This window comes from Hylobates moloch, unplaced genomic scaffold, assembly GCF_009828535.3.
Source record: "Hylobates moloch isolate HMO894 unplaced genomic scaffold, HMol_V3 SCAFFOLD_23, whole genome shotgun sequence".
Lineage (NCBI taxonomy): Eukaryota > Metazoa > Chordata > Mammalia > Primates > Hylobatidae > Hylobates > Hylobates moloch.
In genome coordinates this window covers 39,726,983-39,743,224 of record NW_026652298.1, presented here as the reverse complement: position 1 = coordinate 39,743,224, position 16,242 = coordinate 39,726,983, and the positions used below count along the sequence as shown (strand labels likewise).

Here is a 16,242-nt window from a genome sequence, read left to right as displayed (position 1 = left end):
ACCCTTGTTCACTCACCCTTGACTTCTGCGTCAAGCGGCAAGGGCAAGCTAGCATTTCTAGTCCTTATTTCTGTTCGTGTACATCCAAAATATATTGACAAGTCAATTCTATTGTTAAGAGCAAACCAATTTCACAGAACTCCTCTAAAAAATGGAAGAAACAAATTCTTTACACAACAAGGGAGTCTGAATTTCACAAACGTGAAACAATTCCACTCTTTTAGGCTTGTATTTTGAAGCGTCATGGCTTATGAGAAGCCTGTTGTGTCCTGGTGAGGCTGAGACTGTTTGCTTAACCTTATGTAGCTTTCTGCAAAAATTAATTTACTAAAACATGACAAAATTAAAAAACTTTTAAAATATTATTGCTTCACTGAGGTTCAAATAAAAAATGCATGAAAACTATTTTTATATTTTTTCCTCTCCTTTAAGATGGACTTAAAATGCTAGTTTATTTTATTTTGTTACTTTGTTATTTTTTTTTGAGACAGAGTCTCTCTCTGTTGCCCAGGCTGGAGTGCAGTGGCCTGATCTTGGCTCACTGCAATCTCCGCCTCTTGGGTTCAAGCAATTCTCCTGCCTCAGCCTCCCGAGTAGCTGGGACTAAATGTGCACGCCGCCGCACCTGGCTAATTTTCTGTGTTTTAGTAGAGACGGAGTTTCACCGTGTTGCCCAGGCTGGTGGCCAACTCCTGAGCTCAGGCAATCCGCCCACCTTGGCCTCCCAAAGTGCTAGGATTACAGACGTGAGCCACCACCCCTGGCCACTAGTTTATTCTTTTGGAAAGATAAAGATAGGTTCTTTTTTTTTTTTTGAGATGGAGTCTCCCTCTGTCGCCCAGGCTGGAGTGCAGTGGTGTAATCTTGGCTCACTGCAACCTCTGCCTCCCAGGTTTGAGCGATTCTCCTGCCTCAGCCTCCCGAGTAGCTGGGATTACAGGCATCCGCCACCATGCCTGGCTAATTTTTGTATTTTTAGTAGAGATGGGGTTTCACCACGTTGGGCCAGTCTGGCCTCGAACGCCTGACCTCAGGCAATCCGTCCTCCTCGGCCTCCCAAAGTGCTGGGATTACAGGCATGAGCCACCCGCCACTGGCCAAAAATATGTTCTTTTAAAGGCAGAGACTGGAAAGGAATAGGGACGATTTAAAAACCCAACTCTTCCCATTATATTTGAAATGGTGAAATGCAGGTACTTTATTTTGCTTCCCAGTATTATTTGAGAAATTAAAAAAAAATGAGGAAAAGAAAAACTGTATTTTAATAATAACATAAAACTTGGTTCTACAGTGGTATTTTTTTTTCTAATATGTGTATGTTATATGTACCAAAGTTGTTCTTCTCTTTTTAAAGAGAAACTTAAATAATGCTACATGTGGACAGTAGTGGGTGACAAATTTAATGGACTTAGTTTTTGGATCTTACTTGCCCTGGGTTGGTACTGTGTTAACAAAAATCAGTATAAGTCATTAGACTAAAAAGATTTCTAAATGGAAATAATTAAAAACATGAAGAGCTGAGAAAATTTTTGTCAGATTCACCTAAGTCCAATCCTTAGCACATCTAATTACCTATATATTTTTCATACATAGATATACACATCTAGGGTTTTTTCTTTCTTTTTCTTTTTTCTTTTCTGTTGAGACGGAGTCTCGCTCTGTCGCCCAGGCTGGAGTGCAGTGGCACGATCTCAGCTCACTGCTGGCTCCGCCCCCCGGGGTTCACACCATTCTCCTGCCTCAGCCTCCCGAGTAGCTGGGACTACAGGCGCCCGCCACCACGCCCGGCTAATTTTTTGTATTTTTAGTAGAGACGGGGTTTCATCTTGTTAGCCAGGATGGTCTCCATCTCCTGACCTCGTGATCCGCCCACCTCGGCCTCCCAAAGTGCTGGGATTACAGGCGTGAGCCACCGCGCCCGGCCCATCTATGGGTATTTTCTTGATGTACTACATGCCAAATCTATCATTAGATGTAGATATATTATATTAATTAGTTTATTTATTTTATAGAGCCAGGGTCTTACTCTTGCCAAAGCTGGAGTGCAGTAGCGCCATCATAGCTCACCACAGCCTCGAACTCCTGGGCTCAAGCGATTCTACCCCCTCAGCTTCCCCAGTAGCTGGGACTACAGGCATGCATCATCATGCCTGGCTAATTTTCTTTCTTTTTTTTTTTTTTTTGAGACAGAGTGTCACTCTGTTGCCCAGGCTGGAGTGCAGTAGTACAGTCTCGGCTCACTGCAACCTCCCTCTCCTGGGTTCAAGCGACCTCTCCCGGGTTCAAGCGATTTTCATACCTCAGCCTCCTGAGTAGCTGGGACTACTCGGGTGGGTGGGCGGGGGCGCCGCAAACAACCAGGCACTCACCTCCACGCCTGGCTAAGTTCTTTCGCATTTTTAGTAAAGACGGGGTTTCACCATGTTGGTCAGGATGGTCTTGAACTCCTGGTGCTCAGGTGATCCGCCCGTCTCTGCCTCCCAAAGTTCTGGGATTACAGGAGTGAGCCCGCGCCCGCCCTTCATAATATTACAGATAGATAGACATGTTTATTTTTTTCCGGCGCACCGTCTTTTGGAATCGAGCGACCATAGAGCCGCACGCGGCTGTGAGAGCGCACGGAGACCCCCCCCGCGCCTGCGGCTGTCCTGCCCCTCTGACTCCCGCGCAGGAAGAAACTGGAACCGGGCTCCCCGCCCTCCCCAGAGGACTGAGTCCGAGCGCGGCGGGGGCGGAGTCAGTGAGCGGTGGGGGCGGAGTCAGTGAGCGGTGGGGGCGGAGTCGCTGAGGACGGGGCGGGGCCTCTCGCTAACGGTCGCGAGGCCGTCGCACCTGCACGAGGCTGTGGCCCGAGAGTCCTGTGGAGAAGCCGCGAAGCGCGGGTGACCCGGGGGTCGGGCGGGCCAGGTCCGCGAGGCCGCGGCTGCAGCTGTGCAGGCCCGGGGAGCATCTGGCCGGGCGAGCCTCGGGTGAGCAGCAGCGTGGACGGCCAGGTGGCGACGCCGGCCCGGCCTCCAGCTGTGGGGCGGCGTCCGAGGAAGGGAGCTCGTGCGGGTCAGGGCCCGGCGTTCGACTGGCCGAGGCCCTGAGGGAGCGGCGGGCGCGCGCGGGCGCGGAGGGGAGCGGGGGAGCCGCGCAGCGTGTGGGGTACGTGCCTGCGCCCCATGCGGAGTCCGGTCCTGGCCGCATCCTCGGCTCACCGCGGGGTTGGCGGGGGCAGGTTGTCCTGTGGCGCCTCCCGCCCTCCCAGCGCCTCCCGCGGCCCCCGAGCTTTGCCCCTGCCGGAGGACACGCGGGAAAGCCCCTCGCGGAGCTGAGAGCGGCCGACATGGGGGTCCTACTTTGAGTTTTTCAGGCCACGACCTGGCAGTTAAAAAGTGCAGTGGTGGCTTCTAATCGCAGCACTTTGGGAGGCTGAGGTGGGCGGATCACCTGAGGTCAGAAGTTCGAGACCAGCCTGACCAACATGGAGAAACCCCGTCTCTACTAAAAATACAAAATTAGCCGGGTGTGGTGGCGCACGCCTGTAGTCCCAGCTACTTAGGGAAGTGGAGGCAGGAGAATCGCTTGAACCGGGAGGCGGAGGTTGCGGTGAGCTGAGATCTCGCCACTGCACTCCAGCCTGGGCGACAGAGCGAGACTCCATCTCACAAAAAAAAAAAAAAAAAAAAAAAAAAAAAAGCCGGGCGCGGTGGCTCAACCCCGTAATCCTTTGGGATTACCTCAGCTTTGGGAGGCCGATGTGACCAGCCTGGCCAGCATTGTGAAACCTCATCTCTACAAAAAATACAAAAATTAGCCAGGCGTGGTGGCGGGCGCCTGTAATCCTAGCTACTTGGGAGGCTAAGGCAGGAGAATTTCTTGAGTCCAGGAAGCGGAGGTTGCAGTGAGCCGAGATCACGCCGCTGCACTTCAGCCCTGGCGACAGAAAAAAAAAAAGTGCAGATGTCTGCTGGGTGCAGTGGCTCATGCCGGTCATCCCAGTGCTTTGAGAGGCTGAGGCGGGAAGATCAGCTGAGGTCAGGAGTTGGAGACCAGCCTGACCAACATGGTGAAACCTTGTCTCTACTTAAAAACAAACAAACAGCACTTTGGGAGGCCGAGGCGGGCGGATCACGAGGTCAGGAGATCGAGACCACAGTGAAACCCCGTCTCTACTAAAAATACAAAAAAATTAGCCGGGCGTGGTGGCGGGCGCCTGTAGTCCCAGCTACTCGGGAGGCTGAGGCAGGAGAATGGCGTGAACCCGGGAGGCGGAGCTTGCAGTGAGCTGAGATCGCACCACTGCACTCCAGCCTGGGCGACAGAGCAAGACTCCGTCTCAAAACAAACAAACAAACAAACAAACAAAAACAAAAATTAGCCGAGCTTGGTAGAGGTGCCCCTGTAATCCCAGCTACTTGGGAGGCTGAGGCAGGAGAATCGCTTGAACCGGGGATGCAGAGGTTGCAGTGAGCCGAGATTGCGCCATTGCACTCCAGCCTGGGCGACAGACCAAGATCCTGTCTCAAAACAAACAAACAAACAAACAAACAAACAAAAAAACAAAACACATGGGAAATCATGGGAACCTCATCACTGAGCTCCCCGGAAACTTCATTTGTCTGCAATAGCAAGATAGAAATCACACTTGTTCCCATAACTTCAATGCATGTTATAAATGTAAAATTAGTTGTAAACTAAAATTCTATTTCTCCAAAAGGCTAATTGTAGCAATATTATCCTCAGTTTACAAATTAGATCGCTTTTAAAAGGGCTCATGTATTCATTTAGTGAGCACATACCCGGCAGCTGCTGCGTGTGAGGCCCTGAACTTTGTGGTCACTGTGGGGTGCAGTGAGGACGTGGCTCTGTCCTGACAAGCTACCGTGTCACGAAGGAGAAAGACAACACAGCAGGCAATAGCAGTGTCCGGAGGGGAATTCAGAGGAATGGCTGCATGAGGCAGGGTGGCAGGAAAGGCCTTTTCTGGAGACCTGAGGAGAGCCTGTCCTGGGACGGCGGGGATGCTTGAGAAAGAGGCGCTACATCTGTGAAGGCCCGAGGCCCAGGCTGAGGAAATGCAGCCAGGGTACCGGAGAGCGGTTCTCAGGGGAGAGGCCAGGTCAGCTGGCGTGGCACGCTGCCGCAAGGAGTCTGGATTTGAGTCAGGGTGCAATGGGAAGGGTTTTTTTTTTTTTTTTTTTGGAGACAGAGTCTCGCCCTGTTGCCCAGGCTGGAGTGCAGTGGTGCAGTCTTTGCTCACGGCAACCTCCGCCTCCCTGGTTCAAGGATTCTCCTGCCTCAGCCTCCCGAGTAGCAGGGATTATAGGTGTGCGCCACCATGCCTGGCTAATTTTTTTGTATTTTTAGTATAGACGGGGTTTCACCATGTTGGCCAGGCTGGTCTCAAATTCCTGACCTCATGATCCGCCTGCCTCAGGTGCAACCCCATCTCTACAAAATACAAAAATTAGCCAGGTGTGATAGCAGGCTTCTGTAATCCCAGCTACTGGGGAGGCTGAGGCAGGAGAATTGCTTGAACCCAGGATGCAGAGGTTGCAGTGAGCCGAGATTGCACCATTGCACTCTGGTCTGGGCAACAGAGCAAGACTATGTAAAAAAAAAAAAAAAAAAAAAAAATTGACTGGGCGCGGTGGCTCACGCCTGTAATCCCAGTGCTTTGGGAGGCTGAGGCGGGTGGATCACAAGGTCAAGAGATCGAGAGCATCCTGGCTAACACGGTGAAACCCCGTCTCTACTAAAAATACAAAAAATTAGTCGGGCGTGGCGGCGTGGGCCTGTAGTCCCAGGTGCTGGGAAGGCTGAGGCAGGAGAATGGCGTGAACCTGGGAGGCGGAGCTTGCAGTGAGCCGAGATCGTGCCACTGCACTCCAGCCTGGGCGAGAGAGCGAGACTCTGTCTCAAAAAAAAAAAAAAAAAAAGCCGGGCGCGGTGGCTCACGCCTGTAATCCCAGCACTTTGGGAGGCCGAGGCAGACGGATCACGAGATCAGGAGATTGAGACCATCCTGGCTAACACAGTGAAACCCCGTCTGTACTAATACAAAAAATTAGCCGGGCGTGGTGGTGGGTGCCTGTAGTCCCAGCTACTTGGGAGGCTGAGGCAGGAGAATGGCGTGAACCCGGGAGGCGGAGCTTGCAGTGAGCCGAGATTGTGCCACTGCACTCCAGCCTGGGCGACAGAGCGAGACTCTGTCTCAAAAAAAAAAAAAAAAATTGTAGGGTAAAAGAGACAGTAGTTGTTGATGAATGAAGTCATCTCTGAATTATTAGATTGAGCTCTTTAGTTCATGTTAATTTTGTATCTGTTAAAGTGGCCAGGTAGAGAAGCAACTCATATTTTTTGTGGGCAGACACTAATGTCTATTACCATATACCTCTAATGGTAGCAGACAAATAAGGGAATTCAGAGAGATAATAGGATACCATGTCCCACCAAGAGATGCTAAGGGGTAAAAATGTGGAGAAATCGCTTCGTGTGTAGGTAGTTGTGTTTGTACAGAAAGTTCAGCCACTGACTCAAATGTCTGACTCATCCTCTAGACTCACATGTCTGGCACTTTGGGCTGTAAATAAATATTGGTTGAATGGTTGGATGAGTGAATGACCTTGTCACAGTTCCGCAAGTGTTTTAGATAGCGACATTGCATTGTAAGCCACATCAGACCAGGCCAAAGAATGAATGAAAAACTTGACACAGCTTAATCCCCAAATGTTTCTTCTGGCACTGGAAGGCCTTGAATACAAAAACTGTTACATTGGATAATATTGACAAGCAGCGCCGTCATTGATTGTGAGCCTGTGAACATCTAGGCATCTTGTATACATTGTTTCTATTTTTCACTGCAAGGTTGATGTTATCCACAATTTAAGGATGAGGAAATTAATGTTTAGTAATGTTAAAATACACGACTACAAACTAGAGGTGCTGCAATTCAAAATCATATTTGACTAACTCCACAGGCTGTCTGAAACTCAGGTGTCATGAGACACGTCCTTGAACTGGATCATGTGGGTGTGGGCATTCCCAGAGTTAAAGAGGCCCTGGATTATAAAGTGAAGTCAAGGCAATCTGTTTGGTGTAGCTTACAATTTTTCTACAATAGAACCTTTTAGAGTGATGATATTGAGGGACAAACCACCATTTCTTTCATCTGATATTTATGGTTTTCAGTTATGAAATACATACATAAAAATATGTAAGATGCCACCTCTGCCCTCATGGAGTTTTACTGTGTAGAGGTGTGTTTAAAATCACTACCTCTCCCGGGCTGGTCTCAGTGGCTCACGCCTGTAATCCCAGTACTTTGGGAGGCCAAGGCGAGTGGATTATGAGGTCAGGAGATCGAGACCATCCTGGCTAACAGTGAAACCCCATCTCTACTAAAAATACAAAAAAATTAGCCAGGCGTGGTGGCACGTGCGTGTAGTCCCAGCTACTCGGGAGGCTGAGGCAGGAGAATCTCTTGAACCCGGGAGGCAGAGGTTGCAGTGAGCTGAGATTGTGCCACTGCACTCCATCCTGGGCGACAGGGTGAGACTCCATCTCAAAAAAAAAAAAATCACTGCCTTTCCCTTCACACATTATAATCAAATGCTCAATTTGAGGTGTTTACAGTAGATTTTTGCTGTATTTTTTGAGGTAAGCTTGATGCTAATATATATTTAAATCCTTAAATGTCCCATCGAGCCCGGGTGCGGTGGCTCATGCCTGTAATCCCAGCACTTTGGGAAGTCGAGGTGGGCGGATCACGAGGTCAGGAGATGGAGACCATCCTGGCTAACACGATGAAACCCCGTCTTTACTAAAAATGCAAAAACAAAATTAGCCAGGCGTGGTGGCAGGCGTCTGTAATCCCAGCTACTCGGGAGGCTGAGGTGGGAGAATGGCATGAACCCAGGAGGTGGAGCTTGCAGTGAGCTGAAATTGCACCACTGCACTCCAGCCTAGGCAACAGAGTGAAACTCCATCTCAAAATAAATAAATAAATAAATAAAAGTCCCATTGAATCATTTTGCATGTAAAACTCTAAATTTGGCTGGGCTTGGTGGCTCACGCCTGTAATCCCAGCACTTTGGGGGCGGGCGGATCACTTGAGATCAGGAGTTCGAGACCAGCCTGGCCAACATGGTGAAACACCGTCTCTACTAAAAATACAAAAATTGGCTGGGCGTGGTGGCAGGCGCCTGTAATCCCAGCTATTTGGGAGGCTGAGGCAGAAGAATCACTTGAGCCTGGGAGGTGGACATTGTGGTGAACTGAGATTGTGCCACTGCACTCCAGCCTGGGACACAGAGTGAGACTGATGTCTCAAAAAAAAAAAAAAAGTTAAAAAAATTAAAAAATAAAATAAAACTAAATTTACATGGTGCTCAAAAACTACTAAATTTTACATGGTTTTAGAAATGAAAGTTAAAAATTGAAACCTGTAATAGCTATATCATTCAAAATTATAAAAGGAGATTCTGAACATGTTTTCTATAGGTTGAATCGATATTAATTTATATTTTACCATTATAATAAAAATTTTCCAAAGCAGTAAACTATCCAGTGCTTTCCCAAATAATATTTTATTTTATTTTATTTTATTTATTTATTTTTTTTTGAGATGGAGTCTCGCTCCGTCATCCAGGCTGGAGTGCAGTGGCGCCATCTCAGCTCACTGCAAGCTCCGCCTCCCGGGTTCATGCCATTCTCCTGCCTCAGCCTCCCAAGTAGCTGGGACTACAGGTGCCCTCCACCACGCCTGGCTAATTTTTTGTATTCTTAGTAGAGCCGGGGTTTCACCATGTTAGCCAGGATGGTCTCTATCTCCTGACCTCGTGATTCACCCGCCTTGGCCTCCCAAAGTGCTGGGATTACAGGCATGAGCCACCACGCCTGACGAGTAATATTTTATTTTATTTTATTTATTTTTGAGACAGAGTCTCAGGGTGGAGTGTAGTAGTGTGATCTTGGCTCAGTGCAACCTCTGCCTCCCAGGTTCAAGCACTTCTTCCTGCCTCAGCCTCCTGAGTAGCTGGGATTACTGGCGTCCGCTACCACGTGAGGTTTCGCCATGTTGGCCAGGCTGATCTTGAACTCCTGACCTCAGGTGATCCACCCACTTCAGCCTCCCAAAATGCTGGGATTGCAGGTATGAGCCACCATGTCCGACCCTAAATAATATTTTAAACTGTTGGAATCTTTTAAATGACTTATTTCATTTATTCAATGTATATATCTAAATTATATTTTCTAAAATGCAGATTAAAAAAATGGCAAACTCCTTTGCAACGAGGACCTTCAGTACCCTTTCAGATCTGCAGCCAAATATGGCTAATCGGGTAGGTTTCAATGATGTGGTGATTTGCTTACTAATGACATTTTATGTGATAACATTACATCAACATTATTGATTCATTCAACACATGCTTTTATAATTGACAAGTATATAGATACTCATTGCATTGGTATAATTGTTAGATATTAAGTATATCTAAATTTCTTTGTATTCATGCCACCTAGATGAAAATTAATCTTTACTTGTGTGTAGAGTAGAAGATATGATTGTAGATATGACTAGTAATTGTTCAAAATGATCAATAGATGTATTATTTTACTTGAATATTTAATAAAGTGAAAAATTTAATAAATGCTCAAATTTAGCATTGTAAAATTAAACCAGGCCGGGCACGGTGGCTCACGTCTGTAATCCTAGCACTTTGGGAGGCTGAGGCAGCTGGATCACCTGAGGTTGGGAGTTCGAGACCAGCCTGATCAACATGGAGAAACCCCATCTCTACTAAAAATACAAAATTAGCTGGGCGTGGTGGCTGATGCTTGTAATCCCACCTACTCAGGAGGCTGAGGCAGGAGAATTGCTTGAAGCCAGAAGGCGGTCTCAGTGAGCCGAGATCGCGCCATTGCACTGCAGCCTGGGCAACAAGAGCGAAACTCTTCTCAAAAAAAAAAAAAAAAAAAAAAAATTAAACCATTTTGTTCAGCAGTAGCAATTTCAATTTTCTGACCAAATTATCCAATTTATGGTCTAAGTACTTGACATTATGCTGCTTTTATGATATAAGGTTTATAACAGGTGTGTTTTCTAAAATGCTTATGTGAAAATTGACTTTTTGAGTAGGAGTTATAGGGGAATTCAACGATTTTGAATACACCTCGACTGTTACTTATTTAAAAGAAAACTAGGTGGAATCATCTTTTTTTTTTTTTTTTTTTTTTTAAGACGGAGTCTCGCTCTGTCACCCAGGCTGGAGTGCAGTGGCGCAATCTCGGCTCACTGCAAGCTCTGCCTCCGGGGTTCATGCCATTCTCCTCCCTCAGCCTCTCCAAGTAGCTGGGACTACAGGCGCCCACCACCACGACCGGCTGATTTTTTTTTTTTTTTTTGTATTTTTAGTAGACACAGGGTTTCACCGTGGTCTCGATCTCCTGACCTCATGATCCCCCCGCCTCGGCCTCCCAAAGTGCTGGGATTACAAGCGTGAGCCACCGCGCCTGGCCGAGTGGAATCATCTTATAAGTTAAAGAACTTGTTGTAAAGCAGCTACCACACACCTTTACCTTCCCTGCCCCTGAGCAGTCTATTTATATTTTGCTTTTGCAAACTAGATTTCTTACAATGGGATACATTTACATGTAACTTTAATAATTTAAAATTTAAAAATATCAAAAAATAACAATTGTTATAGTTTTTCTTGAAAGGTAAACTATTTGCTAATAATGGTCTCTTCAGATAGAAAGTTTTACTCAACATTTCCATTAGTTGGATTTTCCAACAAAATTCAGTGAGATCTGCATGTATAAGGAATTGAAGAAATAATATCAATGTGTCTAAATAAGCAATAAGTCTAGCTAATAGCTCACCTAGAATGTAGGAATCTTAAAAGCCTGATTGTAACTTAAATGTCACAGATTATTGTAAGGTTAAAATCAGTTGCTGCAATTAGCAAAATAAGTTTAGTTTTTTCCTTTCAGAAAAGGTATTCATTTTTATTTTTTATTTTTATTTTTATTTTTTTTGAGATGGAGTCCTGCTCTGTTGCCCAGGCTGAAGTGCAATAGTGGGATCTCAGCTCAGTGCAACCTCTGCCTCCGGGTTCAAGTGATTCTCCTGCCTCAGCCTCGCGAGTAGCTGGGAGTACAGGCACCCACCACCACACCCGGCTAATTTTTTGTATTTTTAGTAGAGGTGGAGTTTCACCATGTTCGTCAGACTGGTCTCAAACGCATGACCTCAGGTGACCCACCTGCCTCAGCCTCCCAAAGTGCTGGGATTACACGTGTGAGCCACCACGCCCGGCCCATTTTTATTTCTTAAAACACATTTAAAATTTTTCTTCAGTAGTCACTAAAGAGAACATTAAACATTTTAAGGAGGTGTTAATATCTCTAAGGTTTAAGATCTAGGACTTTAGAATTTAGATTTATTAGCAGCAAAATATAAGTTTTGTTACAGTCTAATTTATATTACTGTCCAGCATGTTTGGATTAAGAAGCTAAGCGATTTTATGTGGATTGTTAGAAAACCCCATATAAAGGAAAGCTTTGAAGACTGTGGCAAATTAAATTGCATTATACATCTGCTTTGGGTGAATTCAGTAAGGATGGATAGCATAGGGCAGTTATTGTGCTCCATCTAGTGATTGAAAATAAAGTAGAAATATGCTAAGTATTAAATGATTATATTTGTAATAGTAGTTAACTTTTGGATTACTTTGTACTATTGCTTGTGGAATTGAACATTTATGAACTTATTTTAGATGTTCGCCTGGAATAAATACATTTAAATGGTTCCTAGTCAGAAATGTTTGTTAGAGCCAGTAAAGTATAACAAGCCCATGAAATTAAATTTACCAAGTACATCTGTGTTTAATATTGGTCTTCTGTGACCTTTTTGTTTTTCAGAAAGTTATCGGTATAGTTATTGGGAAAACAGATGTCAAAGGCTTTCCAGACAGAAAAAGCTGAGTTCTGTTTAACTCTTTGCTTCATTTTTCATCAACTTTGGCTTATGACTACAACAAAGTATATTTAAGTGATTAATTTTTCTATGCCTGTTTAACTCAAGAGCAATGGTCATGCTCTCTATTGGATGGTCAAGTACCTGATTCAAGGCTCTCTCTCTGCCTCCCTACCACATTCTCTCTCTTATATATATGTGTATATATATATGTGTGTATAGATGTATATACACACATGTGTATATATGCATATACATATGTGTATATATGCATATACATTTGTGTATATATGTATATATACACACGTGTGTATATATGTATATTTGAGCACATGTGTTCTCTCTGTTTTTTTTTTTTTGAGATGGAGTCTAGCTCTGTCACTCAGACTCCTGTTACTCAGGAGTGCAATGGCACGATCTCGACTCACTGCAACCTCTGCCTCCCGGGTTCAATCGATTCTCCTGCCTCAACCGCCCGAGTAGCTGGAATTACAGGCACGTGCCATCATGCTCAAGTAATTTTTGTATTTTTAGTAGAGATGGGGTTTCACCATGTTGGCCAGGCTGGTCTTGAACTCCTGACCTCAAGTGATCTCCCTGCCTCGGCCTCCCAAAGTGCTGGAATTACAGGTGTGAGCCGCCACGCCCAGCCCCTGGCTGATTTAAAAAAACAAAAAAATTTGTAGAGACAGGGTCTTGCTCTGTTGCCCAGGCTGGTCTCAAACTCCTGGGCTCAAGTGATCATCCCGCCTCATCCTCCTAGAGTGCTGAGATTAGAGGCATGATGCTTTCATCTTTAAGGTAAATAACCAAGCTGTCATCTGGTACCCATATCATTTGTGTGTGCACTTTATTTCATCTTAACTAATTAGATCAGAATTACTAAATAAATAGTTTGAGGAAGTCTATATATCTTCTTACCAAACTTCAGAAGGCATCACTTAAAATGTGTGAATTAGAAAAAAGTAGTTATTAAAATACTTGCTAAAATTATAAAAATGAAATATACGGTTTTTCGCCAGGCACAGTGGTCACGCCTATAATCCCAGCACTTTGGGAGGCTGAGGTGGGTGGATCTCCTGAGGTCAGGAGTTCGGGACCAGCCTGACCAACATGTAGAAATCCCCTCTACTAAAAATACAAAATTAGTCAGGCATGGTGGCAGGCGCCTATATTCCCAGCTACTCGGGAGGCTGAGGCAGGAGAATCGCTTGAACCTGGGGGGTGTAGGTTGCAGTGAGCCGAGATCGTGTCATTGCACTCCAGCCTGGGCAGCAAGAGCGAAACTCTGTCTCAAAAAAAAAAAAAAAAAAAAAAGAAATTCACAGTTTTTCACCTATCAGACTGTGAGGGAAGGAGAAAAACTTCTGTGTTGTTTGACTTCTTTTTATGATGACATCTGTGGTATTCCTTTTTTGGAGGAAGTATGCTTACTGACTTAAGACATTGTACATATAACATTATATTTTCATCAAAAATTCCAGCAGTACCAAAGCTCATAGAGTTGAAAAGTGAAATTCCCCTTTCAGCTCCTCACTCTTCCCAGCCTAGTCCTCTCCCCAGAGGTAGACACTAATAGATAGTTTAGAATATGTCTATAATTTACATGTATGTTGGGTTATATTACTTTTTTGAAAAATTTGAGATAGGGTCTCATTCTGTCACTCAGGCTGGAGTGCAGCAATGTGAATACAGCTCACTGCAGCCTCAACCCTGGGCTCAAGTGGTCTTCCTGCCTCAGCCTTCCATGTAGCCCGGACAGGTCCATGCTACCATGACTGAATACTTTTTAAATTTTTTTGTAGAGACGGAGGGTCTCACTTTGTTGCCCAGGCTGGTCTCGAACTCTTTGGCTGAAACAATCTTACCCCCTTGGCCTCCCAAGGTGCTGGGATTATGGGTAGGAGCAATTGCACCCAGCCAGGTTGTAATTTTTAATTAGCAAAACCAATATGAAATTTCTATTTTGGAAAAAAAGTATTTGCTGACCCCTAGTGGTCCTCATTATGTAGCACATAAATTGTTTTGAAATAACTTATTTTAATTATTTTTAAAATTTATTTATTTTTTTAGAGACAAGGTCTCACTCTGTTCTTCCCCACCTCTACTAAAAAACCTTGTCTCGCCAGGCGCGGTGGCTCATGCCAGCGCTTTGGGAGGCTGAGGCAGGCGGATCACGAGGTCAGGAGTTCGAGACCAGCATGGCCAACATGGTGAAACCCCATCTCTACTAAAAGTACAAAATTAGCCGGGCATGGTGGCAGGCGCCTGTAATCCCAGCTACTTGGGAGGGTGAGGCAGGAGAATTGCTTGAACCTGGGAGGCAGAGGTTGCTGTGAGCTGAGATCGCGCCATTGCACTCCAGCCTGGGTAACAAGAGTGAAACTCCGTCTCAAAAACAAACAAACAAAAACAAAAACCGTTTTTACTAAAAAAAAAAAAAAAATACAAAAAAACACACAAAAATTAGCCTGGCATGGTGGTGTGTGCCTGTAGCCCCAGCTGCTCAGGAGGCTGACTCCCAGCTGCTGGGAGGCAGGGGTTGCAGTGAGCCGAGAGATCGCGTCACTGAACTCCAGCCTGGGTGTACATTTCATGAACACCCTGAACTCATTCTTCCCAGGCTGGAGTGCAGTGGTGCATTCAAAGCTCACTGCACACTTAAACTGGGCTCAAGCAACCTTTCCTCCTCAGCCTCCTAAGTAGCTGAGACTAAAGATGAGTGCCAGTACTAATTTTAAAATGTTCTATAGAGATGGTGTCCCTCTATGTTGCCCAGGCGGGTTTTGAACTCCAGGCCTCAAGTGATTCTCCCACCTCGCCTCCCAAAGTCCTGGGATCACAGGGGAAGCTGCTGTGCCTGGCCAATTTTTATTTTTATTTTATTATTATTTGTTTATTTTTTTTGAGACAGAGTTTTTCTCTTGTCACCCAGGCTGGATCTCGGCTCACTGCAACCTCTGCCTCCTGGGTTCAAGTGATTCTCCTGCCTCAGCCTCCTGAGTAGCTGGGATTACAGGCACCCACCACCACGCCTGCCTAAGTTTTGTATTTTTAGCAGAGACAGGGTTTCACCATGTTGGCCAGGCTGGTCTTGAACTAACCTCAGGTGATCCACCTGCCTCGGCCTTCCAAAGTGCAAGGATTACAGGCGTGAGCCATTGCGTCCGGCCTATTTTTATTTTTATTTTTGGGATGGGGTCTTGCTCTGTTGCCCAGGCTGGAGAGCGGTGGTGCAATCACAGTTCACTGAAGCCTTGAACCTTTGGGCTTAAGCAGTCATTGTGCTTCATCCTCCTAAGTAGCTGGGACTGAAATAACAATTTAGATCTGAATTATGACTTAGGTTCAAACAACAGTAAGAGAGAAAAGGAGAATCTAAGGTAATACCTGTATGGCTCAAGTTTACATGTTTTTCCCTCCAAATGCACAGATCACCAGGGAAGGGAGCAAGGGGGCAATCTGTTACCACTTCAGTCTGAAATTCGTAGACGCATAATGTTATAGAATATACATCTAAAAGAACATTTTGTACCGTGTATTTGAGTATTTTTATTTTCATAATCAATAGTTATTTGATTAAACAAATAATCATTTGTTCATAATTGAAATGAAACTTTTCATGTAACACTTATCAAAAGGCAGAGAAGCGATTGAAACTCTTCATTTGAAAAATAAAAGCATTGGCTTTCCCTTAGATATTGGATCAGAAAGGTACACTTTCAGCTTCACCATTCGGGATTCACCAGCACATTTTGTAAATGCAGCTTCCTGGGGCAATGAAGATTACATCAAGTCTCTTTCTGACAGCTTTAGGGTTGGTGACTGTGGTAAGTTGGCATTGATTCTTAAACTTTTTCCATTATAGTGTTATTCCTGTGGTATGTTTATGGTAACTATACTGAAGGAGTTGAAATGAGATGTAGTTCATAATTCTCAAGAACTTTATCAGAAAAAGTTAAGTGTTAAGAGTATAATGCAGTGGGGCACGGTGGCTCACGCCTGTAATCCCAGCACTTTGGGAGGCCGAGGTGGGTAGATTGCGTGAGGTCAGGAGTTCGAGACCAACCTGAGCAACATGGCAAAATCCCATTTCTACAAAAAATACAAAAAATTAGCTGGGTATGGTGATGTGGGCCTGTAGTACCAGCTACTAAGGAGGCTGAAGCAGGAGGATAGCTTGAGCCCTGGAGGTGGAGGTTGCAGTGAGCCAATATCGTGCCTCTGCACTCCAGCCTGGGTCACAGAGTAAGACCCTGTCTCAAAAAAAAAAAAAA

General features: G+C 45.3%; 1 protein-coding gene across 5 annotated transcripts in view; it reads left to right on the top strand.

Annotated features, from left to right (window-relative positions):
• Positions 1 to 2,797: 2,797 nt before the first annotated feature.
• Positions 2,798 to 16,242, top strand: part of MEIOB (meiosis specific with OB-fold) — a 41,339-nt gene continuing 27,894 nt past the window's right edge. For 3 of the 5 annotated variants that reach the window (XM_058433835.1, XM_058433836.1, XM_058433834.1), the window contains exons 1-4: positions 9,013 to 9,139; positions 9,252 to 9,329; positions 11,911 to 11,968; positions 15,664 to 15,795. In XM_058433835.1, coding sequence (XP_058289818.1) covers positions 9,125 to 9,139; positions 9,252 to 9,329; positions 11,911 to 11,968; positions 15,664 to 15,795 — 283 coding nt within the window. In that variant the 5' untranslated portion in view covers positions 9,013 to 9,124. Of the gene's footprint in view, positions 2,970 to 9,012; positions 9,140 to 9,251; positions 9,330 to 11,910; positions 11,969 to 15,663; positions 15,796 to 16,242 lie in introns of those variants that run through there. The other 2 variants (XM_032144956.2, XM_058433837.1) reach the window with 1 other exon arrangement.